The sequence below is a fragment of the Neofelis nebulosa genome, chromosome 11 (assembly GCF_028018385.1).
Source record: "Neofelis nebulosa isolate mNeoNeb1 chromosome 11, mNeoNeb1.pri, whole genome shotgun sequence".
Classification (NCBI taxonomy): domain Eukaryota; kingdom Metazoa; phylum Chordata; class Mammalia; order Carnivora; family Felidae; genus Neofelis; species Neofelis nebulosa.
In genome coordinates this window covers 28,091,231-28,117,052 of record NC_080792.1, presented here as the reverse complement: position 1 = coordinate 28,117,052, position 25,822 = coordinate 28,091,231, and the positions used below count along the sequence as shown (strand labels likewise).

At 40.2% G+C, this 25,822-nt stretch overlaps 1 protein-coding gene across 6 annotated transcripts in view; it reads left to right on the top strand.

Annotated features, from left to right (window-relative positions):
* Nucleotides 1-22,612, top strand: part of ARK2N (arkadia (RNF111) N-terminal like PKA signaling regulator 2N) — an 87,058-nt gene extending 64,446 nt beyond the window's left edge. Inside the window, exons 4-7 of one of the 6 annotated variants that reach the window (XM_058692209.1) lie at nucleotides 10,039-10,165; nucleotides 11,251-11,304; nucleotides 13,273-13,333; nucleotides 18,591-18,802. In XM_058692209.1, coding sequence (XP_058548192.1) covers nucleotides 10,039-10,165; nucleotides 11,251-11,304; nucleotides 13,273-13,300 — 209 coding nt within the window. In that variant the 3' untranslated portion in view covers nucleotides 13,301-13,333; nucleotides 18,591-18,802. Of the gene's footprint in view, nucleotides 1-10,038; nucleotides 10,166-11,250; nucleotides 11,305-13,272; nucleotides 13,341-18,590 lie in introns of all 6 variants that reach the window. The other 5 variants (XM_058692210.1, XM_058692207.1, XM_058692211.1 and 2 more) reach the window with 5 other exon arrangements.
* Nucleotides 22,613-25,822: the final 3,210 nt, after the last annotated feature.

Below are 25,822 nucleotides of genomic sequence, written 5' to 3'. Positions count from 1 at the left end.
ACTGAACTGACTATTCAGGGGTTAATCTGTAGCAGCATCTCAGATGATGTCCGGAGCCCCACTCTGTTTAGGATCCTTAAGCAATTATGTGATGCTCCAGTATGCAAAAGAGTTTTTACTCTTTAGTTTTAGTTTTAACCAAGAAAAAGAATTGAAATTAAGAAAGCCACTGGTCAACAGAAGATCTCAACTTTCAACTCTTGCCATGTGTTTACTTTTCTCTTGGTTGGTGCTGGAATCGCATAGTGTGGTAGGTGGCAGCTTTCTGCCAACAAGCATCTTGTTTTGAAGCAGCAGCCACTCACATACTGTGTGAACTCCGATAAATGACAGTTGTTTCCCTGTCTGTGGAACTGGAATAAAACTAGTATACACCCCGAAAGATTATTGTTTGTACTTAGTACAGAATATAGCACACAGGCCTTCAGGAATGCTAGCGGGCATTATGCTAATATATTCATGCTGAAGTAGGCTGAGTAAGGAAGCAGGTGACTAATGGACCTAATCTGTGAATTTCTAATTTACTGTCCTCCCCTGGAATGAGTTGCTCTGGCTACAGGAATGTCCGATACTTGACCTGGGTGTCAAAATTACCCAGGGTGCTGATAAAAATTCAGAATCCTAGATTTCTCCCTGAAGATTCTGTAAGTAGATCTGGTATGGGGTCTGAAAAACCTGTTTTTAGTAATCACCCCCAGGTAACTCTTGCATTGGACATATTTAGGAAACTATCAGTAGATCTGAAAATGGCTTAATTTTTATGTATTGCTAGTAATAGCTCACTGTGAACGTAAATGCAGATGAAGCTAAGACCAGCAGAAGTCTGAAGTACTCTTGGTGTAGAAAGCTTGTAATTGTGATAAACTGAATTAGAGTGTTCCCCCGGCCCCCAAGGAAATTAAAACTAATATAGAAATGATAGTTTTTTTCCCATCGGCCTTCTTGTCAAGAAGGTAGGTTGTTGAACATGTTCCCATCCCTGAAATACAGATGATAATCTTGATTTGTCCATAACACTAGTTGTAGTGCAGAGAAACAAATCTTGTTTCCTGTTCTTAATGTAGGGCTTTTTATATTTAGGCTAGATTGGCCATGTTTCTCTTATTAGCACTTTAAAGTCAATGTAGCAGTCTTGTGAAGGAGATAAATTTGTTCAGGTTCCACTTATTTTTACCTGTTTTGTATGGACTATATATGATTTTAGATTTCTGACCCCCTCGTCCCCAACTTTAAAAAAATTTTTTTTTCATTTTATTATTTTAGAGAGAAAGGGAGGGTACATGAGTGGGGGGAGGGACAGAAGGAGGGAGAGAGAGAATCCTAAGCAGGCTCCACGCTCAAGCACCTCACGTGGGGCTTGATCCCACAACCTTGGGATCACAACCCCAGCCGAAGTCAAGAATCAGATGCTCAACCGACTGAGCCACCCAGGCCCCCTTCTTCCCCTACTTTTTAAAGTTTTTTTAAAACATTCTTACTGAAAAAGCTAAATACAAGGTAATAATTTACTACTTGGTTTAAAACTAAGTGAATAGTGACTTGAGATATTAACCTTTTTTATACTTAATAGGCTGTTGTCATCCGGTATGTAATAATTTCCTTTAATGTGCTGCAAATCAGCTCAGGACTAGTTCTTCCTCAGTAGATTTGTGATTTAAAAGATAACTACATTGGGGTGCCTCGGTGGCTCAGTTGGTTGAGAGTCTGAATCTTGATTTCGGCTCAGGTCATGATCCCACGGTCATGGGATCAGGCTCCGAGCTGAGTGTGGAGCCTGCTTAAGATATTCCCTCTCTCTTCTCCCCGCTTCTCCCTTCTCTCTTCTCCCTTCTCTCTTCTCCCTTCTCCCTTCTCCCTTCTCTCTTCTCCCTTCTCCCTTCTCCCTTCTCCCTTCTCCCTTCTCTCTTCTCCCTTCTCCCTTCTCTCTTCTCCCTTCTCTCTTCTCCCTTCTCTCTTCTCCCTTCTCTCTTCTCCCTTCTCCCTTCTCCCTTCTCCCTTCTCTCTTCTCCCTTCTCTCTTCTCCCTTCTCCCTTCTCCCTTCTCTCTTCTCCCTTCTCTCTTCTCCCTTCTCTCTTCTCCCTTCTCTCTTCTCCCTTCTCCCTTCTCCCTTCTCCTTCCTTCTCCTCCCTTCTCCTCCCTTCTCCTCCCTTCTCCTCCCCTCTCCCTCTTTCTCCCCCCTTCTTCCTTCTCCTCCCTTCTCCTCCCTTCTCCTCCTTTCTCCTCTCTTCTCCTCCTTTCTCCCTCATCCTCCCCACTTATGTGTGCACACTTTCTCTAAAAAATAAAAATAAAAAGTAAAATGATTTGTCCTTAAGAAAAAAGTAGCTACATTATTTCTTTGAAGACAAGAAGAAAAAAAATGTTTGCCATGATGATTTAGTTACTTTTTTATGCTCTTTCTTTCTGACTTGTGTGTTGAAAAGGTCTGTAGTGGGAGGACAAAAATTTAGAATTTTCTTATAGAGTACATGAGGTTATCTTTCCAAAGAGCCACACAGGCAAAGAGCTGCATAGAGAGGGCCTCCTGCCCCAATAAAATATAAGTCCTGTGATTTATTTTCAGTTTAATATATGGTAATTGTGGTATTTACACTTTCTCTACAGGGCTTATTCTTATCCTGAAACAGGAAAGATTAATTGCCATTGACAGTTTGAGAACTCCATAGCATCTTTGAGACTCACTTTTGTGTATGCTTTGGCCATTGCTCTGTCATTGGATTCCTATGAGGTCATGAGTTGGAGGGATGACAGTGGAGGATGGCCCAGGGGCCAGAGAACTAAGCCCTGCACAGGAGCTCCCAGAGGAATGTATGGCATTCTGAAGAGTGTTACGCTGAGAGAAAAGGACTAATAGTCCTGGGTCTGAAATAGATAGAAGAGAGGATGTATTCCTGGCTGTTGGAGAAAGCCTTGGTGTCTCTTGTAGAGCATGGCATCCCATAGACTTGGTGGGGTGTCAGCTGACTTGTTATCTGAATGGCACATTTTATCTAATGGCTCTGACAGGAAATGTGGCACAACTCTCACACCATTAGTCTAGAGTTAATATTCACCAAGAAATTTGTATTTAGTCCCTATCACTTTCCTCCATATCCCTTACTTATTTTATTTGATACTGATTTAAAAAAAATATTTTTTTTGTTTATTATTGAAAAACAGAGACAGAGGATGAGCAGGAAAGGGGCAGAGAGAAGGGGAGACACAGAATCTGAAGCAGGCTTCAGGCTCTGAGCAGTCAGCACAGAGCCTGATGCGGGGCTCGAACTCACAAACCGCGAGATCCTGACCTGAGCCGAAGCCGGACGCTTAATCAACTGAGCCACCCAGGAGCTCCTATTTGATACCGATTTTTAGACTAAGCAGTAAAGATACTGGTTATCAGAGAACCTGATTTTAAGTGATCAATTTTAGAACATCACACAAGTTCTGTAAATACCAGCAAGGTTGGATTACAATTTTTATGGCCCAAATTTTGAATTGCTCTAATGTGAAGTCAGTATGTAAATTACTAGTTTCTAGATCCATAATGAATGAATAAAGTTAGAAGAATCTTAAATATTGGTGATAGTTACCTTGTTTTTCTTAAGATATTGTAATAAAATTGTGAGCAAAAGTAACATAGTAATTTTCATTTCTTCCCCTTTCTTTAAAAAAGAGTGATGATATTTCTAGATCTGAAATGAGGTTCTGTAGGTGATATGGTTATAATAATGAGGGGCCTAATCAGTGAAGACCGGTTATTTAGAAATATTGATGACTGGGGCAGAACATTTCACAAGCTGGAATCATGAATTAGAATTGCGGGCTACCCTCAGATTAAAAAAAAATTAAAAAAGAACTATGGAGATAGAACTGGGCATAGAGGCACTAAGAACTAACTCTGTCGTATTCTTGTCGTGTTTTCTTAATTACTGTTGAAAAGATTTGGGTAATCAAATATAACTATATTTTAGTTACAATTATAGTAATAACTATAGTTATAGAAACCATGACTCCCACAACCTGCTTTTTTAGTTTGGTTTAATTCAGTTATCTTGTTTATTTTGGGGATGGTAAGGGCTGAGCCCTTTGCTGTGAGTCTACCACAGAGAGGTTTGTTTTGTGTTTTTTTTTTAAAGTTTATTTTTGAGAGAGAGAGACAGAGTACAAGCGGGAGAGGGGCAGAGAGAGAGAGAGAGAGAGATGCAGAATCCTAAGCAGGATCCAGGCTCTGAGCTGTCAGCACAGAGCCTCATGCAGGGCTCAAACCCACAAACTGCAAGATCATGGCCTGAGCCGAAATTGGACGCTTATCCAACTGAGCCACCCAGGTGCCCCTACTGCAGGGAGTTTTAAGTGCCTCTTGGGGCTCAGCTGCTTAGAGAGTAGGCATGGAGAATTTTGGGGTGGTTGTCCACATAATAATGAGCACTCATATAAGAATAAGGAATCATGATAGCGGGACATAAAATAGAGACTAAGTGAGGTGCCAGTAATGTTTCATGGATGAGTGAAGCCGTCCTGGAGTTGGTATTTGGCAGTCAAGGGACGTGCCCTGGGAGATAGGGGCTGCTGGTGTTGGTACATGAGGATGGACAACAGGATTTGTCAGTGATTCTAGTCCTGAAAGTCAGGTGTAGGAGCAGCTACCTAGCAGCAGTCAGGCTAGGTGGCATTTTCAGGAGTTCAGTTTCCACAGGGGAGGTGAAAGGAAAAGCTCAGTGCAGTTTTCCATGGAGCTGACATTCCAGAGGGCAGTGGAAAGGTTGTAGGAAGGTAAGTAGTGGGTGGCTGGATGGAGCAAGGGAGAGTAGCAGCCGAGTAGAGGACCAGACTGGAGAGCAATGGATGGGTCCCAGAGGCTTGTGTTTGTGGGTAGCCAAGAGGGTTGAATTACGGTGTTTACTTCCCCTAACCACTGGTTTTCCTCCTATTCTTGCTCTTGCTTTCTCCTTTTCCATGGGGGCCTCTTCTGTCCTGTCATGCTGTTACTTCCTTTGCACTGCTCTTCTGCCTCACTGACCTGCCACCCGGTCCTTTGCCAGCCCCCTGCTGGCTTCGCTTTTTACCCACTCTAGCATGTTTAAGCTCAGCTCTCCTTCGCCAGCTCCCCAGCTTTGCTGGTGTACCCAGCTGGCAAAGTCAGATCCCTGTACGCACACTTGGAGCCTGTGTCACGCTGCTTAATGTAGCTGGGAGAAAATCACATAGCTGCAGAGCGGAGGGTTGAGTTTAACTTCCTAATCTGCAGCCTGCTCTCAGTGCTGCCCAGCAGATCCTGTCTTTCCTTAGGCGGTGTTCTTTCTTCATAGTGTTCCTTCACTTTTCTGAACCCCACCCTGCTACCCTACCCATACCTGTGCTCTGCACATGGCCTTCCCGCATTCTTCACAGATGCAGATTGCCTCAGCCTTCTGCCATCACATCTGTTTGTTCTCTGCCTTTCCCCTGCAAATTTGGCCAGGTCTCTCCCATCTTTTAAGATTATTCATACACATGCATTCCCCTCCCTCAAACGCATTTTTTTTCTTTCTCAGTACTATCCCGTTGCCTTTTCTTTCATAGCATAACTATTTAAATGTGTCTGCTCTTCCTGACTTTCCATTATCATTCAGCTTGCCTTGCCACATTGGCTTTATACCTATCGCTCCTGAGGCTCTTCTTACCAAGGTATATGTGTAGTCCTCTCACTACTGATTCTAGTGGACTCTACTTAGTCCCTCTTCTCACTGAACCTCTCTGTTGGGCATTGATAAGCACTTCTTCCTAGAAATGATCATTCCATGGTGTCCTGGCTTCACATCTTAAGGTTTTCTTACTACCTCTCACTTAACCTGGTGAGCTCCCCTTCATGCGCCCACCCTTAATTACTGGTGTTCGTCAGCATTCTGTTCTAGGCCCTCTTCGTTCCTCTTGTTAACTTTTACCTTCCCAGCTGTTGCTGAGGACTCTTTATTTCTCCCTCGACCTCTGACATGAGTTTTTAGAACAGTACCTCCAGCTGCCCTGTGGACATCTCAGAAGCATGTCCTTATCACGTCCTAAGCAACCATCCTCAGCTGTTCATTGGTGCACCAAAGGGCACTGTTACTCTATCTGGTTACCTACATCAGAAACCTAGCCATCATTTTTTACTTCGAATTGCCCACCATTACTAACTGTGTATACACCCACACAGACTGTTCCCCATTTTGTTTCTTTTCTAGTTCAGCCATAGTCCTTTCTCATCCAGGATAGCAGTCTAACTGGTTTTCTTGCCTCTAATATTCCCTGCTTTGATATTAGTTCCATTTCTACACGCCAAAAAGCAATTTTTAAAAACGGAAAATCAGATCATGTCAGTGCTTAAATTCTTCAGTGGTTTCCTACTTCTCAAGGTCAAGTTCCAGACTTCTTACTATGATCTGAACTCTGTTGACTTTGCCAGCCTTGTTTCCCATTACTGCTTTTACTATATTACCCCACAAATCACTGAACTTTTATACCCTAAAGGGCAACACAGTGTTCCGTATTGCTACTTCCTCTCATCTGTGCCTACTGTTTCCTGAGAGCTCTGTGTCTTTGATTATTCTTAAGTCTGGGAAATTTCCCTTTTCTATGTGTTTTTTATTTTTTTGAAAATGTTTGTTTAGGGGCGTCTGGGTGGTTCAGTCGGTTAAGCGTCCGACTTCGGCTCAGGTCACAATCTCACGGTCTGTGGGTTCGAGCCCCACGTCGGGCTCTGTGCTGACAGCTCAGAGCCTGGAGCCTGTTTCGGATTCTGTGTCTCCCTCTCTCTCTCTGCTCCTCCCCCGTTCATGCTCTGTCTCTCTCTGTGTCAAAAATAAATAAACTTTAAAAAAAAAAAAAAAGCATTGAAAATGTTTGTTTATTTTGAGAGAGGGAGGGAGGGTGAGTGGGGGCAGGGCAGAGAGAGAGGGAAAGAGAATCCCAAGAAGGCTTCACACTGTTAGTGCAGAGCCTGATGCTGGACTCAAACCCATGAACCATGAGATCATGACCTGAGCTGAAATCAAGAGTCAGACCCTTAATTGACTGAGCCACGCAGGTACTCCCGCCCTTTTCCATATCTTTAAATTGCTCTCTGAGCAATTTTCTTTTTTTTTCCTTTTTATTTTTTAAACTTTTTAAAAAAGTTTATTTTGAGAGTGAAAGTGAGCAGGGGAGAGGCAGAGAGAAAGGGAGAGAGAGAATCCTAAGCAGGCTGTGCACTATCAGCATGGAGCCCGATGCGGGGTGCAAACTCACAAACTGTGAGATTATGACCTGAGCCAAAATCAAGAGATGGGCACTTAACAGACTGAGCCATCCCCTTTTACTTTGAGAGAGAGAGAGAGAGAACGAGCTGCAGAGGGAGAGAATCTCAGGCTCCATGCTCGGTCCAAAGCGGGGTTTGATCCCACGACCCTGGGATCATGACCTGAGCTGAAATCAAGAGTTGGACATTGAACCAACTGAGCCCCCCAGACCCCCCAGCAATTTTCAAGCCATAGTATAATGTACTGCTTTTTCTAATCCCCAAGTATATCGGTATATCGTGAGCTCATTGAGTTGAGCATAGGCACTGCACCTCCTGTCTTTGATCTCTGTAGTATTCGTAGCACCTAGTGCATAGCATGTCATAAACAAGTATTTATTGTAGGAACAAATAGAAGAAGCAAATTGTTATAGTTGCACAAAGCAAGGCTGCTGAAAAGATTGAATATGGACAAGTTGAAGGTTTGAAAAAAGAGACTATCAATTTGCATTCTTTCCTAGAAGTGTAGTAGGAATAGTGTATATGATGATAGTTCTAACTTCAACACTGAACTAGAAATTAGACAAAAGACTTGGCCACAAACAAGGTATTGGCATCAGAGCAAGAATCTGAGTTTACCAAATCAAGATTTAACCATACTTCATTTAAGCAACCAACCCAGATTTAACAAAACTGGGCTTTATCTGGTGAATGCCACCTTTCATTTGCTTGTGACGTTCAAAGATATTTACCCACTGCCAGTGTGTAGAATCTATTTGGGCTATTCGTCAATACAGAAAGTTTAAGAAGCCCTTGCAAACTGTAATATAATCTCAATTACCTGTTGTATCTGGAAGCCATTTTAAGCTTTTTAGTCTTTTTTCTCATCTGCGTCGTGTTCAATTGAAGAAAAAAGTAAAAGTAATATTAAAGAATTGTAAAAAAGACCCACAGTCCAAGTCAAGCTTGATTGCTTTTTACAACTTTTACCCAGCACCAAAATATTTTTAAAGTGTTGTACGTGACACTTTCTGTGTTATGCATATGTTTCCCCAAGTTTCTACATAGACTGTAGTCACTATCTTTGGACCTCATAACATTTTGCTTATTTAAAGTTTTTTCCCTTGGACTAAATTAAATTCTCAGGGATGGGATTACAAGGTCAGAGGGTATAGAAATTGTAAGACTTTTGCCTTGTGACTGTGTATCATTTTCCAAGAGGGTTATACTAAAAGTTCGCAGGAGTATGGAAGTACAAGGTTTCTCAGTGACCTTGAAACATTGGTATGAATGATGTGAAGGTGATGGAGGGAGAAGGGAGAGTTGTGTGTGTAAAATCTTACTGATACGTGCTTCGTTTATATGAGGTGTCACCAAGGATTTTTTTTTTCTTTTTTTTTTTTTCAACGTTTTTTTTTTTTTTTTTTTTTTTTTTTTTAATTTATTTTTGGGACAGAGAGAGACAGAGCATGAACGGGGGAGGGGCAGAGAGAGAGGGAGGCACAGAAGCGGAAACAGGCTCCAGGCTCTGAGCCATCAGCCCAGAGCCTGACGCGGGGCTCGAACTCACGGACCGCGAGATCGTGACCTGGCTGAAGTCGGACGCTTAACCGACTGCGCCACCCAGGCGCCCCAAGGATTTTTTTTTTAAATATGGAGGAACAGTATTGTATCAGATGATAATATATTTAAATAAAAATACCCTTTAAAGAGTAATTGAAAATTTGTGCCTGTTGCAACTTGGTTTATTTCATGTTGACTCCTAGATATTCTGTTTCATAAAGGTCAGAACATTTAAGAGCTGGATACATAGGCTGAACTATTTATTTTAACTTTTGTTAGAATTGTTTATATGGCTGTATACTTTGATGTTATGCTCTTAGCCTTTGTTGAGAGAGAGTTCTGTGAAGCTCATGTTTTCTGTGAGTTGGGAGAATGTTATATTCTACCGTGTAATAGATGCTTTGTGAAGCCCCTTGCGGAAAAGTTCTTAAATGTCCCGCTGCCACAAATTGTTGTGCTTTTTCAGAATATGTGGTTTCTTTCTAATAAGAGCTGTCAGCAACGTACAGGTTATGTTTTAGTTGCTCAGAACAAAAATTGTGATCTGCCTCTAGCCTTTTCTTTTAGACATGGTTTTGGGTCAGATTTTGTCAATTCTACATTCCTTTTGAGAAAAACTGTTAAAGTTGTTTAAAAGAAGTTTGTTAAAACTTTCATAAAGCATTCCAGTGTAAATATGATATTAATGAGTACCTCTGTTATTTATTCTATTTATGCCTTTGAGCTTTTCTGCTTTAGAATTTTGTTCTGTTAAAATTTACCCTGGGGGGGTGGTGGTGGTGGTGGTGCCTGGCTGGCTCAGTCAGAAGAGTTGTGATTCCTGATATCAGGGTCATGAGTTCAAGCCCCACAATGGTTGTGGAGCCTACTTAAAAATAAATAAATAGATAAGTAAGTAAGTAAATAAATAAATAATAAAATTTACCAGTAAGCAGTAGAGAACCTTACTGCCCTCTAGGTGGTGACAAACCTGTTATACAGGTCATTTAAAAGGAGACTAGAGTTGAATCCAAAAAGCATTACGGAATAAAATATAAGAGTATTATCATAGTTTATATATACCTATTTACTAAAGTACCTAGTTTTTTTTTCCTCCTAATGAATAGAGAATGAGAGACTTGACAGTTTCACTCTGCCAAGCTCTCATATGGCAGTTCTGTTTCTGTGATTAACCTGGATGGGAAATCTGTCAATGAGTGTTTCTTGCTGCTTGTAAGAAGTCAGACTGTAGTGCTTATTTTACCCCCCTTCTCTCTCAGGTCATTTGGATCCAGGATTCCTAGCAAGTGACAAGACATCGGCTGGCAATGTACCACTCAATGAAGAAATTAATATTGCCTCTTCAGATAGTGAAGTGGAGATTGTGGGAGTTCAGGAACATGCAAGGTAGGACATTCAGTGGAGCATTCTGATATTTTAAATGTGAATTTGATTTTAACCATAAAGTGAGAAGAAAGTGGTAGTCCTCATGGCATGGCTGGCATGAATGGTGGGAGCTATCTTGTAGCTTCCTGTGGCTTAGAAAATGCTTTTTGATTAGACATGATAATGAGCTTGAGAATGTGTTGCATCTTCTATCAAGAACATCTCAACCATATATGCATGTGAAATAGAACTGATGTTTTCCTCCTATTTTTAGCAAATGTCTAGATACCTTGACAGATTTTTCTCTTATGGCATAAGTGTCATCCTACCTTTCCCCCTGTCATTCATATTTTCTTGCCTTTCACTTTATTTTGAAATGTGTTGGGAGCAAACAATTGGGAAATATACATCTGACATCATACCTGTATTGCTTGTTTCCTAAAGCACCTCTTCTTGTCATTCATTAAAACCTGCGAGTTACTTTGGTCTATTCCTAACATAGTATATTTCTAGTGATGTTCATGTGACTCAGGCAGTCCTATTTTTAGGATTAAAAGCCACAAGACATCAAATTTGTCTAGAGTTATGAAAATAACTTTTGAAGTTTGTCATTCTTAAAGATAGGGGTGAGCAAACTATAGCCCACTGGTCTGCTGCCTGTTTTTATATGGACCTTGTGCTAAGACTAGTTTACTTTTTAATTAAAAAAAAAAAATTTTTTTTTTTTTTAGTATTTAATATTTTGAGAGAGAGACAGAGTGTGAGCAGGGGAGGGGCAGAGAGAGGGAGATGCAGAATCCAAAGCAGGCTCCAGGGTCTGAGCTGTCAGCACAGAGCTGGACGCATGGCTTGAACTCCCAGACTGCCAAGATCATGACCTGAGCTGGAGTCAGATGCTTAACCCACTGAGCCACCCAGGCGCCCCTAGTTTACATTGTGAAATGGTTGAGGGCGGACGGGATCAAAAGAAGAATGATGTTTTATGACTTGTAAAAGTTTTACGAAATTCACGTAAATACAGTATATTTATCCATAAATAAAATTTTATTGGGATGGAGCCATGCTTGTTCATTTACATATTGTTTGTGGCTGCTGTTGCATTCCAGTGGCAGAGTTGAGAAGAAGTTTCAACAGACACCTGATAGCCCTCAAAGCCTAAGGTAATTAACTGTCTAGCCCTGTGTAGAAAAACATTTGCTGATTCTTGCTTTAGATAGTGTTCCTAAGAATTGGTTATAGTCCTCTCAGAGGTATTCCTGAGGAACATTTAACACACACACACACACGCACACACACACACTTACATAGAAAACAAAAATTTAGACTCCAGAAAATCTGTGTTCTATATAGCAAACAACTTTTCTTCTATGCTGCAAGAGTTAAATTCTGATTTTTTTTCCTGATTTCCCCAAGTAGATACATATATCTACACAATATCTACATTACCTGGCTCTTAGATATGATTTTACTCTTTGGTTAGAAAGGAAAACATTCACCAACATTTCTTCTGTTGTTTATATAAAAAGTGAACTTAGGAGGAGAGAGCGCAGGCAAAATACACATGCGTATAAATCGAAGGTACCTTTGTCTTAGTGAGAACTGATTCTACTTTCTGAGAGCATTTTTCAGGTCATACCTGTTGGGACTTTAAGGTTGTAAAATTATGTCATAGTTTAACATGTCTTCTCCCCAAAAGCGGCCAGTTCACTTTATCAGACCTAACCACTTCTATCTTCTGTCCTGTGTTTATGCCAGAAGTATTCCTGCATAGGTGCTTCCTTTTTTCTTTCCTGTGTTTAATGATTATTTCTCCTTTTCTGGTGGGAAAGAATTTTCGTTCTTCTGTCTTTCCTTAATCTCATTCTTTTTTCTTTTTTTTTTTTTCTGCCTTAATCAAGTACTTTTTCCTGTTCTCTCTTTTTTTTAATCTGTTCCCTTCATGTTGACTTAACCTCTTTAGATGAAAGACTATAGACCTTCTGGTTTTTTTCCTTTACTTTAGCATGTGTTTGCCATTATTTATTTCACCATTGTTCCTTGCAATAAAGAAGACATGAGTATCCTTTTATTCCCTACTGTAAACCTTACCTTGCCTATTAACAGATTGATACAGGTAAATTATCTTCAGTTTGCACATTCTCCATTCACCAATTTTGTCTTGAGTTACATTTCAAATTTTAATTCACTGTTAGTCATGTGTTCCTACTGAAGTAGCAAAGAGTGGGTAATAACCTGTGTTGCTTATTACTTAATCTCTTTCTCTCTCAAAACATGTTACTTGGTTCAGTTCTGTATTAACTTATATCAAGTCTCGCTTCTTTACTGTTTCTTGTGCCTACAAATGTTACAGAGTGAGCCACCCTTCTTCTTGGCTTCTTTGTTCAACTTTTCTTCCATCATGAACTCCTTAGCTTCTTGTTTTCTACCAATATTTTTGGTATCCGGAGTTAAAATTATCATTATATTTCTCTTAAAACTCAGAAATTAAAATTTTAAGTTCCTACCCACTCCCAACACACACACACACACACACACACACACACACACACACACACACACTTTGTCTAGTACACCCTTCTCCATACTTATTAGGTCTTTTATCCAGATTGTCATTTTACTCTATAGATATGTTTGTTCCACTCTTGAACTAAGTCAAGTGGCTGACTACATTTTAAATAACATACAGTACATAACATTACTTTCAAGGACTTTTTCCTTACAGGCTCTGAAGCATAAAGATGTATTCTGATACTTTGGTTTGAATCCTGTGGAAATACGGTCTTAGAGGTGACAAATGTATTATGAAATCTCAGTGGTGGTTAATGCTGCCCATACAATAGAATGTTGGCGTTGAGAAGTTTCGTTAGAGTACTTTGAGCTGACGCTTGTGTCATTCTGAGAGGGTCTTTTATTTTGGTCTTTGGGTCGAGGACTGAATAGAGTCTTACTGGCTCTTTTGTGTCTTTCTGAACATTTTCTAGCACTTTCTTTAGAGGAAGCATGATAATCTTTCAAATAATTGAGATTAAAAGCTGAGGAGCAGGTGGGGGGAGAAGTTTTCTTGTTGGTTGCTTCAGAGTTACTCTTTTGGCTGCCTGTATCTCATCTGGAATTTATTTCTTTTACAGGTCTAGGGTTGCAGTTATGAAGTATTGATGGGCTTCTGGCAGGGTTATCGCTTGGAAAAAGGTTTTAGGTTTTGATCCACATCTTTTTGTTCTAATTTGATTTGCATGCATAGATGTTTTGTTTGGATTTAATTGTCCTGTTCTTATTTTTTTTTTTTGATATTCTACCTTGTTGTGGGCTGAGAGTTTTTAAAAACTCAGAATTGGTTCTTGAGCTTTTCTCTTTGGGAATGCTCTGATTTGCATTGCATTGCCGTTTTTCCTTATTGGAAGAATTTTGTTTGACATTGCACTCAGTAATTTTAGTTACAGTGTGTCTTTTTTTTTTTTAAGTTTTTCTTTTCTTGCATGTTAATGTCTTTACCTGCTCTTTTAATTTAGATTTGATATGTTCCTTTAGCTTCTGTGTTTCTTCTAATCATAGACTAGAAAGCATGCCTTCTGAACTAATGGTTTGAATGCATCTTTTATGGCTGCCTTGTATTGTTGTAATTAACTCTCTGTGTTACCTAAATGTTATCATTTCTAGGAGTTAATTTTTGGACAGTCCAGTTTCACAAGATGTTCTTTGCCAATGAGATAGAGACTTTTCCAGCACCTCTAGCTCCTCTGTGCCCACTTAATTTTGCCAGAACTTTTAATTTATGGCCCTCATGCCGATACTTTTCTTTTTCCTTTTTCCTTTTCTTCTACCAGCTTCATTGGTAATTGCCCTAGGAAGATAAATGGATATAGCACAGATCTTTCTGTTACGGAACTGTTAGAACAGTTTCTTTGATACCTGTCCTCTGTGGCTTTTGGGAATAATCAGATCCTAACCTCACTCACTGTAGTCTTTGGTCCTGTGTTCATTTGTCTTAATGTTGGTTCATCCCACAACAGAAGAGTTGATGCTAGAAGCATTTTGCATTTAAGACGATTGCTTCCTAGAACTAATTGTAAACATTAACCCTAAAAAAGCAGGGGAGGCAGACAGGCATTTCTCTGAAGCCACGAAGATTCACTTCATCTTTAGCTAGGAAAAATAAGTAGGAATGTTATCTAAGAGGTCATGTTCAGGCTCTGTAAATGAGAGCAAAAATGATTAATATTTAATGTTGTTTTCTTAGGATAGTAAATGAACTGTATTAAAGCTGACCATGAGAGCCTGCCCTCTTTCTCTGTTTTTTCTTTTCCACTGTGAAGTCTCTCCTTTATTGGTTTCAGTATATGAAGAGCAGGAAATTATTCTATCAAAATTTACTGTTTATAAAGTAGGTTTTTTGGGGGGAAGTGAGTCCTAAGCATTTTCTTGAATATAGGACTCAAAATATGACTCTAGATTATGTTTTGTACCTATTGTCAATCATATGCAGATTAAATGCTTTGTGAAAACAAAGCCTGTATCTACACTAGAATTAGTTTGGATGAATTAAAAAAACAGCTGAGTATGGGACTCCTGGGTGGCTCAGTAGGTTAAGCATTCAACTTTTTATTTCTGCCTGGGTCATGATCTCACAGTTCATGGGGTTGAGCTCTGCATTGGGCTCTGCACTGATAGCGTGGATCTTGCTTGGGTTTCTCTCTCCCTCCCCTTCTCTCTGCCCCTCTCCCGCTTATTCGCTCACTGTCTCTCAAAATAAACAAACAAACTTAAAAACAGCTGAGTATGTTCCCACTCCGTGTCTTTCATCATACAGGGAAAGGGTATGTGTTAATACCTGAAACTGTGTATTTTATTTGCATAGACTTAACAAAATTTTGAGTCTCTCACTTCTGTTTTTATAGGGCATCTCTGTAGGGCTTATAACAATTGTTCTGGTCCCTTTTCCTCCTGAAACCTTTCCCTATCTGGTATAAGTTGATCTATAATGTACACCGTCTTATAAAATAGTTGAAATGTTTCTCCAGCACTCTTTGTTTACCAGCATGAGTCCTTTTGCTGTGTATTTAAAAAGGGAATGTGTTAAAAGCCTTGTTCTGGCCTCATCCATCTCTTAGCTACCATTTTATTTAAGATGATTGAGGTCATTAAATCATAAAAAATTTTTTGAGTGTTTTATTGACTTTAACACACTTAGAAAAGTCATAAATGTACGCTTTAGTTTTTACAAACTGCCCATACTCCGGTAACTAGCACTCTGATCAAGAAACAGAAGTCTCGGGGTACGTAGGTGTTTCAGTCAGTTAAGCAGCTAACTCTTGATTTCTGCTCAGGTCATGATCTCACGGTTCGTGAGTTCAAGTCCCACAGGAGGCTCTGTGCTCATAGGGCAGAGCCTGCTTGGGATCATCTGTCTCCCTCTCTCTGCCCCTCCTACCCCACTCCCCCACTTGTGCTTGCTGTCTGGCTTGCTTGCTCTCTCTCAAAACAAAACAACACAACAAAAACAAAAAACAGAAGTCCCTCTTGCACCATCTTGTCAGAGCCTTCCCACCACTGCACCCCGTGACTTCTAAAAGGAGAGTTTTGCCTGTATTCTTAAAAATTTTAAACTCAATGATAACCTTAGAAGTCTTCTTAGAATACTCTTTCGTATTCCTAATAGATGTCCCAGCACTTGCTTGAGAGCGTAAAAGGAAGTTGATTCCATTTGATAGTAGTTGTAATTGTTGCATAGTCATGATCACCTAAAGCTTCCCTCTGTAAACTGATTGATGGTTGTTAGTCTGCTCTTGAGATCTCTGTACAAGATGGAGTAGCCACCTTCTTCCATGGCGATTCTCCCTTCTTTGGGAATTGACCTTCTAGTTACAGTTAAATGGGAGCCAGGAGAACTTTTGACTAAAGATGGAATCATCACATTCTCCAGAGAATCTAAAATTTTGAAATAAGAGAAACAGACTGAGAGGTTGGGGCTTGAGTCCAGTGAATGAGGCCTAGTTATCCCATCATCCTTAGGTTCTTTGAGGTCCTCAAGTGTCTTTCCAACAAATTCTGTTTTTTGCTTAAAGTAGTCCAAGTTAGTTTCCAGTAACTGGAATCATTTGTAACATAACTACAGAAGTGATCTAATTTAGATAGTTGAAGTGCCTCATCTCCTTATTCTCCCTCTATCCATCATTCCTCAGTAGTAAATAGTGGCTCTACACCTCTCACTCTTGTATAGTATCAGTACCTTCTAGAATCTGCTTTGCTGTAATGACTCCCAGGGGCTAAGCAGTGCTCCTTACAACCAGACACAGTACAGTACTTCAGCTGTAGTCTGAGGAAGGCATAGTTACTTAGTGGAAAATAAACTCCCTGCCGGAGACCTCGTTTTGTTTGGGTTCTGTGCTTACCTTGCTTCAGACCCTGGACAGTTGCCTTTTGGCCTTGGTTTTCTCTTCTGTAAAATGAGCAGATTGGCTCAGATCCCTTATAAAGTCAGTCCCTTGTATGATTACTTAGGGAGCAGTGTAGAGTAACAGTTGGGACTAAATACCTCTTTATTTTCAGAAGTATTTCTAGGAATTCTGCCAAAGATGACATCGATTCTCTCTGTAGTCATTCATTCTCTGAATTCTACTAAATTTCTAGCTACGATTACTTTAATTAGTACTTATACAGATGAGCTTTTGAATTATTGAAGAACTTTATATTTTTAAGTCGTTAATCTGGGCCTATCTTTGCACTCTGCTGACTCTCACTGTGTTTTGCCTTACCTGACTTAACATACACATTTGTGAAGTGACAGCGTGATGTTGTGAAAAGCATTGGACTCCACATCAGACCTGGCTTGAAGCTCCTTGGCCCACCACTGTCATGCAGTATGACCCTGGGCAAATCATGTAACCGCTTTAACCCTCCGTTTTGCTTTCGATTGAGTATGGATAGTAACTTCCACATCTACCTCATAGGTCTGTTGGGATTGTCCAGTGAGGTGAGACTGCTTAAGAAACAGTATTCTATGCCATCAGTCATCAAAACTGTTTCTGTAAACATTGAATGGACTCCTTTGGCTGACATTCTTCCGTGATTACATGATCACTTCCATCTGAGTGTACTTAATGCGTTGGACAGATCTGGATTAGCCTTTGGACTTTATGTCTCCTATTTTAATGCTTTTCACTGGCTAATCTTTGAAAACATAGTAGCCTCTGGGCTAGTAGCTACTTAACCCATTCTCAACAGATGATGGGCCTCTGGTACGGTAACAAATCTACCTTCTGCCCCCTGCTCTGCTCTGGCCCCGAGGGATCTGTTTTTCGGCACCTCACTCGGTAAGGGAGTAGTTTTCAAGCTACCTTTGTAAGAACAGGACCTCTTTCCAGGAGCTTAGGGGTCCTGGGGCAGTTCTGCAGCTAAAATTTGTCCATTGTTACCCTAATGTTTTTTTGAACCTGGCAGTGCAGGTAGCAGTGTATCAAAGCTGGAATTCTCAAGTGACCCAGCATCGCTTATTGTACACAGGTTGTTAAACAGCTGTTCAAGATCCACTGTAGTAGTTAATGTGACTAGAATCCTGCCAAGTGTCACTTCTTACGTATATTACATAGGGATGTGATGGATGTGAGAACAAAAGTAGCAATGATAGCTTGAGTGCCTGCCTTCCTCTCATCTGAATCCAGTTACTCAGTGATTCATCCTGGAGGCTCAGTTTTATCATTTGACTGGAATGTGGAATTCATTATGTCAGTGTTTCGAAACCTTTTTCTTCCAGTGAGCTTTTGGTGAGATTTATCACCAAGGCAGTTCTGTCCCTCTGATAAAGCACTTTTAAAGAACCTTAACTGAGTACTTCAACCTTGCTACTTTCACTGAACTAAAGCACGTAAGCACTTCAGATGAATGAGCCAAGTGTTCTGTTGTGACCTTCAGGATAAGGAAAATTGATCCTTTATGCATGACCTAGTACTTACAGACTTCTAGAAATCCAGTCTGTAAAAGAGTATTACTAATACTGTCTTTGAAGGTATTCTTCCCAGTATGGCATAGGACTTATTTTAAAACAGCTTGTACTTACATTTCTTACCATGTCGTTTGGTTAGATTAAGATTGTTTGGGTATCCCAGTTTTGCTCTGGGTTCGTATTCTGCCCTGTCCTGAAGACCCCAGAGGTTTAAATGTGTTCAGAGAAACATCATGTTATCTATGCATTGTCAGTAACAGATCTAGACATAACTCAGGAGTTTCTGACACTTTTAGACTAAACTTGACAAAAGGCAAGGAGGGAGACAAATAGGGAGGAAAAAGGGAAGGATATTGGTTGGAAGTTTCACAGACTCACATTTCACAGACTCCTATAGGCTTATCTTTGTGAAGGTATCATTCAGTGCTAGTGAAGCCATATTGCCTTATATTTTTCCTACAGTGGGATTAACCATGCTTATACTTTTATTCTTCATCTCAATTGCAGGTGTGTTCATCCTCGAGGAGGTGTGATTCAGAGTGTTTCTTCGTGGAAGCATGGCTCGGGCACGCAGTATGTCAGCACCCGGCAAACACAGTCATGGACTGCTGTGACTCCCCAGCAGACTTGGGCTTCACCTGCGGAAGTTGTTGATCTTACCTTGGATGAGGATAGCAGACGTAAATACCTACTGTAATACAATGTCACTGTGTCTCCTCTGCACTGTTCCCTTCCTTTTCCTCCTCCTCTTTGTGACATGGAAGTTCATTGTCATAGCTTCAGCCTCAGAAGCTGTTTGTGGCATTTGTATAATCCAAACTCATGGAAAATTGCCCCCCACTTCCTTTTTTTTTTTTTTAATTAAAAGAAGTCACTTAGGAAAATAACTTAGCACAGAGAAAAGAATTTCTTCTTTCCCTCAGTAGGAATAGGAGAATGATGAATTTTATTAGACAACTTAGACAACTTCATTTTACTTGGTGACTTTCAATCTTAGGAAACTCTGCCTTCCTTTTAGAATAATATTTTAACTACCAGGTGAAATGGATTTCAGTTTTTGAATCTTGTATTTATTTTTCTGTGTAATAAAATTAATATCTAGCCTTGACCACTGTCAGCCCACCCATTGGCACTCCTACCTTAGGGCATTTGCACACATTTAGTCAGTCCTTATTGGCACCTAGTAGGGCATGTGCATTTGAAAACCTGTCCTTAAAAATAGAAGACAGAAGTATTACTTTTCTTTTAGCTTGAGTCTTCTGCCTTCTTTCCTGACTTTGCTCCTGGCTGATTTCCCACAGCACAAATAATTGATATGCCCCTTTGTGTTTATAAATACTGCTAAGGTGACTTAGTTGGTCTCCTTGTTGCAATAATTCATAATTTTTTGGAAAATGTCTCCTTTTGGGGCAGAGGCATTTCAGTTAGATACCCATGAGGTTTTCTGGGCATGTAAGGAGAGCATTGAGAGATCAGTAAGAAAATCTTTGTCCCTCAGCTTTTTTTTCCTGGTTTGTTTACATAACAGGAGAACACAGAAACCTGTTACTTAAGTAGAATATGAAAAGTTGTCTTCGTCTCTAAGACTGTGGGCACTTACAAGTCTGAGAAGGCAGTGCCTTCTTTCATAGCTGGTCTCTCTGTAAAGGATGTACAACAACTGTTTTAAGTAACGCTTGAGCTGAAATAGACCTGATGCTATATTTGGGTATTTTTCTCCTCTACCATCTAAAAGTGGAAAAATCAAAATGAACCATAAGAAACCAGATGCAAAGCACATAAATGACACTGTAGGTTTTACAGTATCTAAATAAGCAAAGGGTGGTTAGGAGCTTCAGGGAATTCAGGAAATGCCAGTGTTGGAGTTTTGTGGCATTAGTTACTACCTTTTTTCCTATAACATGTTGTAGTTACTAGTGAATTCTTTTACAAGCAATACCTAGTTAGAACACTATGTACTGTGCACGGGGAGGAGTGAAGTACTATTGGCTTAGAAGACCTCATCTTTTTGTTTTTCCATGGTTTTTGTTTGCTTTTTGTTGTTGTTGTTTCCATATTTACCATATAACATTGCTGTAGCCCTTGCCTCCCTCCCCAAATGCCTTGGTGGCTCTTCCTTATCTTAAGAGCACGAGAAGTACCATGTTCAGTTGTCATTTAGTGGACATACTAAATGTACCAAGCGCCTGTTCTGCACATGGGACTGTGCAGGGTAGGAGTGGTGTGGCCACCGAGACAAATGGGACACCCTTGCGTGTGCATGCGTCAGAGTCTGCCTGGCTCCACCTGCCTGGCCTTTTCTCCAGTTTTTCTATAAAGACTCATTTATCCCTTTACCCTTCTTCCTGCTGCTTTAGTTATTCCATATACCTCTTCCATGGGAATGGGTATGAGCATGTGTTCTTTGGTCTTCTCTCGTAGCATCTCATTTGATCTGGCCTCTGTTCTTCATCAACTAATATTTTTCTGCCAATCTAGTTTTAATCAGGCTTTTAAAAGATCATGAACCTCAAGTTTTAGCACCTCATATATCAGATCTCTCACATGGCCACAGTTCTAGACAAAAACCAAAGATCCAGAGGCCAGAGCTAAATAGGACCTTCTGCAGATTCACTACTGGTGTATCCTTGGACCTTCACATTTTACTTTAGGATTAATTTATTGAATTTTACTGTTACACATTGTTTTTGACTTGAATTAAAATGCTAGACAAAGCAGAAATGTACAATTTCTGGTCTGTGTTTTCCAGGAAAATCATTGGGACAAGTATAGAGTGGATTATATGACTTGAAGTTTTTGCAGCTTATTTTTTCCCCAGTATCAGGGCAGAGCCCCATTTTAAAGAATGTTTTCACATTACCTACTCTTATGTTAATAGTGTGTTTTGTTTGATTCTACACAGCAGGTGATTTCCCATGACACACTTCCTTTAGCCCCCAATAGTCATCTTCTAAAGAGAATTCTTCTGGTGTGCTACATGCACAGTGGATTGGGAGCAGGGCGCTGTGGCCTTGTGTTTTTACACCAGGTTGCACTTTTCCCACACCTGCCCCTGTTTCAGCATCCTGACTACCCGACCGGTTGCCAGAACAGCGATTTAGAAGTTAACATGCAAAAAGGGGAGAGGGAGGGATAGTAGAAACACTCAGCTTTTTTCCCCCTACAGGGTTGGGATTTTTCCACCTACTAACTGTAGAGAGACTGTTTGAGCTCTTCTTTCATTGCCAGATCCAGAAGAGTGAGGGTGTGGCTTCTGGCAAGGTGTTTTACTGATAGAATTCTGTGGGAAACAAGTCCAATGACATTTGAAATTTCTTTTAAAGGAATTGTTTTTTAACTAAAGTGTTGGCATTTGGTAGCATCAGTACTTCTTTATGCTCCACAGAACATTATTCAAAGTAGTGTCTCTGTTCAAGTGGTGCACTTGGGTCACGGGTTGGATTGTGGCACCAATTTAGTTAAGCTCCTCCCTCCCCTCCCCTCCAGTGTGAAACCACAGAGCAGTAACTAGCTCTCAGGTCATCCTGGCTGCCCTAGAGCATATACATCTACTCACCAGTAGTTGTCTTTCCATTCTGATGGAAGGGGCCAGACTGAGTGGACTCCAGGATTTATTACAGTTGAGCATTGCATAAATTCTGCTTTTATTATCATCAGTTGTGAATATGAACCGTCTGATTTTCTAACTTAGTCCATCGTTCACTGTTCCTTTTAGCAGAATAGCACCACCATAGGTAACTTCAAAATGAATTTGTTGCCTGCTTTTTATACTGTGTCACAAAGTTTTTGAAAGAGCTGGGGACACAATGTTGTCTTTTAGTTTAAACTTTTTTTTAAAATGCAACGAGCCCCCTAATCTCTGTTTTCCAGTATGTGTATGATGTGACTTCCATGTATATATAAAAATGATTGCGCCCTAACCAAACTTCCTCAGATTGTGCACTGTTTGTTTAAAATAATCACGTATTTTAGTCCATTGCTGTTGTATTTTTCATTTTATTTAAAACACTACATACTTCTTATTCTTTTAACAAATTTTAAAGGGTAGTGATCTTAAAAGAGAAATCACTGGATAACTAGGAAATATTTTTGTTGTTGTTTTGTTTTGTTTTGTTTTTTAAAGAGTATAAAGGTCATATGAAGCCTTTTGCTCCTCTTACCATGAAAATGAAATGTTAGCCATTGTATGGCTAGGAACCAATGCACTTGGTGGTTAACAGATCTGCTGTTGCTGGAGTGTGAGTGTGGACTTGATGCAGTGACGACAAATCATTGCTTAGAATTAATGTTTTAAAATGTGCAACTCTAGTTTTTAAAACAAAATTTGGTTCTTCTTTACATTCATTATTTAGTTTTTGTTTCCATTTAGTATTTAATGGTCTTTGGAGAAAAAATAATAATAAAACAGAGTGTTATATATATATTTTTTGGTGCAAGATAAGATTTTCTGTTTTTTGAAATAAGTCTGTAGCATAAAGGTTAAACTATTTTAAGACAAAATAAAATAGAGTGTATTTAAACAATCATAATTTCTGAGGATTTTTTTTCTATCTGCTTCAGTTAATTAGATGGTGCCTGGAGCAGCTCCTAAGTTAGCTTTTGGATGTGAAAGCGGATTATATTTTGTTAACAGATCTTATCGATGTGCCAACTTTTTCCCAGCAGTAGCTGTGCCCTACTCCCAAAATATTTTGCAAGTGACCGTTGGTATTAGGTCTTGATAAAAGTAGCTTTGCTCTGGCTGTCCTGTAGCCCCTGCGTCCCTTCCCAGCTAGGACCAGTGAGATTCTAAAGAGAGCAGAAAGCCTCCTAGTGCTAGGCACCTTTGCTCCTGGGAACTGAAGGTCAGCTGACAGTTAACTTCTCAGAGACCAGTGCACCAGGACAGGGCGCCGTGACTGTATGTACTTTGCACGTGGTCAAACATTGAATCAAATGTATGGTGTTTCAAAAACAGCCTAAAGAACTTTTCTTTTAATTTGATTCTACTTTCTGGTTTTATTATTTGGTTCTACAAATGAGAGGAACTTCCATATTAGCATCTCATGACTTTTGTAACTTATCTTCATGTAAAGGGGAATGGGGAGGTGGGGAGAATGAGGCCTATATTTCCTAAAATACCACTTCTCGATCTCTTATTGTTCCTCAAGAATTTTTTTAGTTCTACTTGCACTGGAAAGGGGCCTGGTAACAATTAGAAAATACACTGTGAACAGTTGGGGAAATGTTTTCAGGTTTTTGGAATGGTTCTGTTGTACTACCTTGTATCTGAGACTTAGATGTAGTAGTGCCTGTGAGAAACTCTTCTTTTCTTGGACTCTAGAAGAAAATTGTTTATCTAGGCCCTTGCTTTTAACTTTTTTGCCCTTCGATGCTGCATTTGTAGAACGAGTAGGTAAAATAATTTGTGGCTAAGTACTTACTCTCATTCTGCCTTCCTCCTTTTGTTCTTGGCTAGCTTTTGGCCTTGCCTTGCCTTGCCTTATTGGTATGTTTTTCATGGTAGATGGCAGCTATTTATAACTTCACTCTGGAGAAAAATTCTAGATAAGTCTTTGACCAAATATATGCATATCTCTCTTCAGCTCCAATTTTGCAGCCGAAGTAAAGTGACTTTCTTCTAGGACTTGTCTTAACTATATTACTGATCTATGAAGGAGTGATCTTCCTGGGTCATTGGTAGGTATGATTTTCTTTACTTCCTTGACTCCATGTTTGAGAGCACCGAGTCACAGAATCTGAGAAGTTCCTGGGCTACTGTGGAGCCTTGGCTGGGAGGATCCACTTGGAGCAGAAGGCGGCAATCGAAAATACTGGAAAGAACAGTGAGCTCAGACAAAGATGCAAGTGATGATTGTACGCATTATAGTGATGCGGAAAGAGCACCCATTTGCTGTTCAGTTCAGCACTGCTGTTGTGAAGAGCATTCACTGTTTCTTCGTTTCCGCCTAGCCTTGAGATCCCATTTGGTGTGGGGTGGGTGAGTGAAGGGTCAGAACGAGTGCCGGCTGTGGAGTCAAACCTCAGAAGGGGGGTATGGCAGCAACAATCCATGTGATCTCATAGATCATGGCCCCTTGCTTGTAAATTGTATCGGTCCAGCCTCTTATTCTTTGGTGAAAGAAGCTATATGATAACCAGCTTTTTCTTTTGTGCTTTTGATAATTGACACCTGAGATTTCTGTTTCCTTTCCATGATGGCTCCCTCCTGAGAGCAGGAAGGTGTGGAGTATTGTTCACTGTTGAACCTTCACTCCTGTGATGGAGTCTGACGCAAGCAGGCAAGTCCGACAGTAGGATGGATCTTGGCATCTGCAGCACAAGGGCCATTCGACCAGAGGGTGTGGTGGCTAGTGTATGAAAAGCCTGAACCAGAGACTAGGAGACCCCAGAAAGGCCATCTGACCAAGAGGAGTTAATTTCCATACCTATAAAATTAAGAATGTTTTAGATCTCTTTTCTGAGACTGAAAGGTAGGACTGTATTATTTTAGGTAATAGTTTGATGTTCTGAGGAGCTGTCGGGCTTCTCATGCAAGAGTTCAGGGCAGCAGCTCATTCTAGGAAGCTGTTCGAAGGACTATGGTTCCATCATCTTCCTGAGGCTTTTGGAAGGCACTGGCTGACTAACACCATAGAACCTTGACTTTCTACAAACTCTTAATTTTCAAAGTTTTAAAAGAATGTTTAGTTCAGAATTTCCACATGGGAGTAAGAAGTGGTACAGATTGTTATCCTAATTTTGCAGATTGGAAGACCGAGAACAGAAGAATAACAACTTACCCAGGTTTGCATGGCTAGACTTTGCAAGAGCAGATTTTTCCTGTGGGCCAAATTAGGGCTTTTAGCTCTAAGAAAAACAAAACGTCTTTTCTCCACCTAGTTTTCCTTTATTCTTTTTGCTGTTGATTCTACTTTGCTCTGGCCTGAGAAGAATTGGAAGTTTTCCTGAGAAGGTAATGTTTGATTGATTCTCTTTCCATGGATAGATTCCCTGTCTCATAGTTGGTGGAACAGGAAAATACAGATGGCCAGTAAACAGGAAAGATGCTTGGGCGCACCACTAATTATGGAAACACAAACTTTACAGGATGCTATTTCGTGTAGGCAAATCAGGAGTACATTTAAATCCAACCAGGAGGCAGAACAGTGACAACCTGTCTTTTTGCGCAAGCATAATTTGCTACGGCTACTTTGGAAAACAGTGGAGTTGTCTAGTAAAGCTGAATATGTGTATACCTCATGTATGGACTGAATGTTTGTGTTTCCCTACCCCCCAATTCATATGTTGAAACCCTGCTCCCACGTCTGATGTTTGGAGGTGGAGCCCTTGGGCAGTAATTAAGTTTAGATAACAGGGAAGTGCCCATGATAGGATTAGTGCTCTTATAAGAAGACAGGAGACCTGAGCTTTGCATGCTAGAGGACACAGTAAGAAGGCAGCTAGTTGTCTGTATGCAGGAAGAAGGCTCTTAGCTGAATCTGACCATGTTTAGTACCCTGGTCTTGGATGTCCAGCCTCCAGAACTGTGAGAAAAAATGTTATTTAAGCCACCCACTCTATAGTATTTTGCTATAGCATCCTGAGCTAAGACATGTCAGGACCAACAAAATTCACTCCTTGGGCTGATTCTCTTGAACAGGTTTTAAACCATGTTGAAAACCTATACAGGGAAGTCATGAAATCAATTTAGTGTCTGTAAGCCATCTTTTGTTTATTTAAGGGAATATAACACAGCA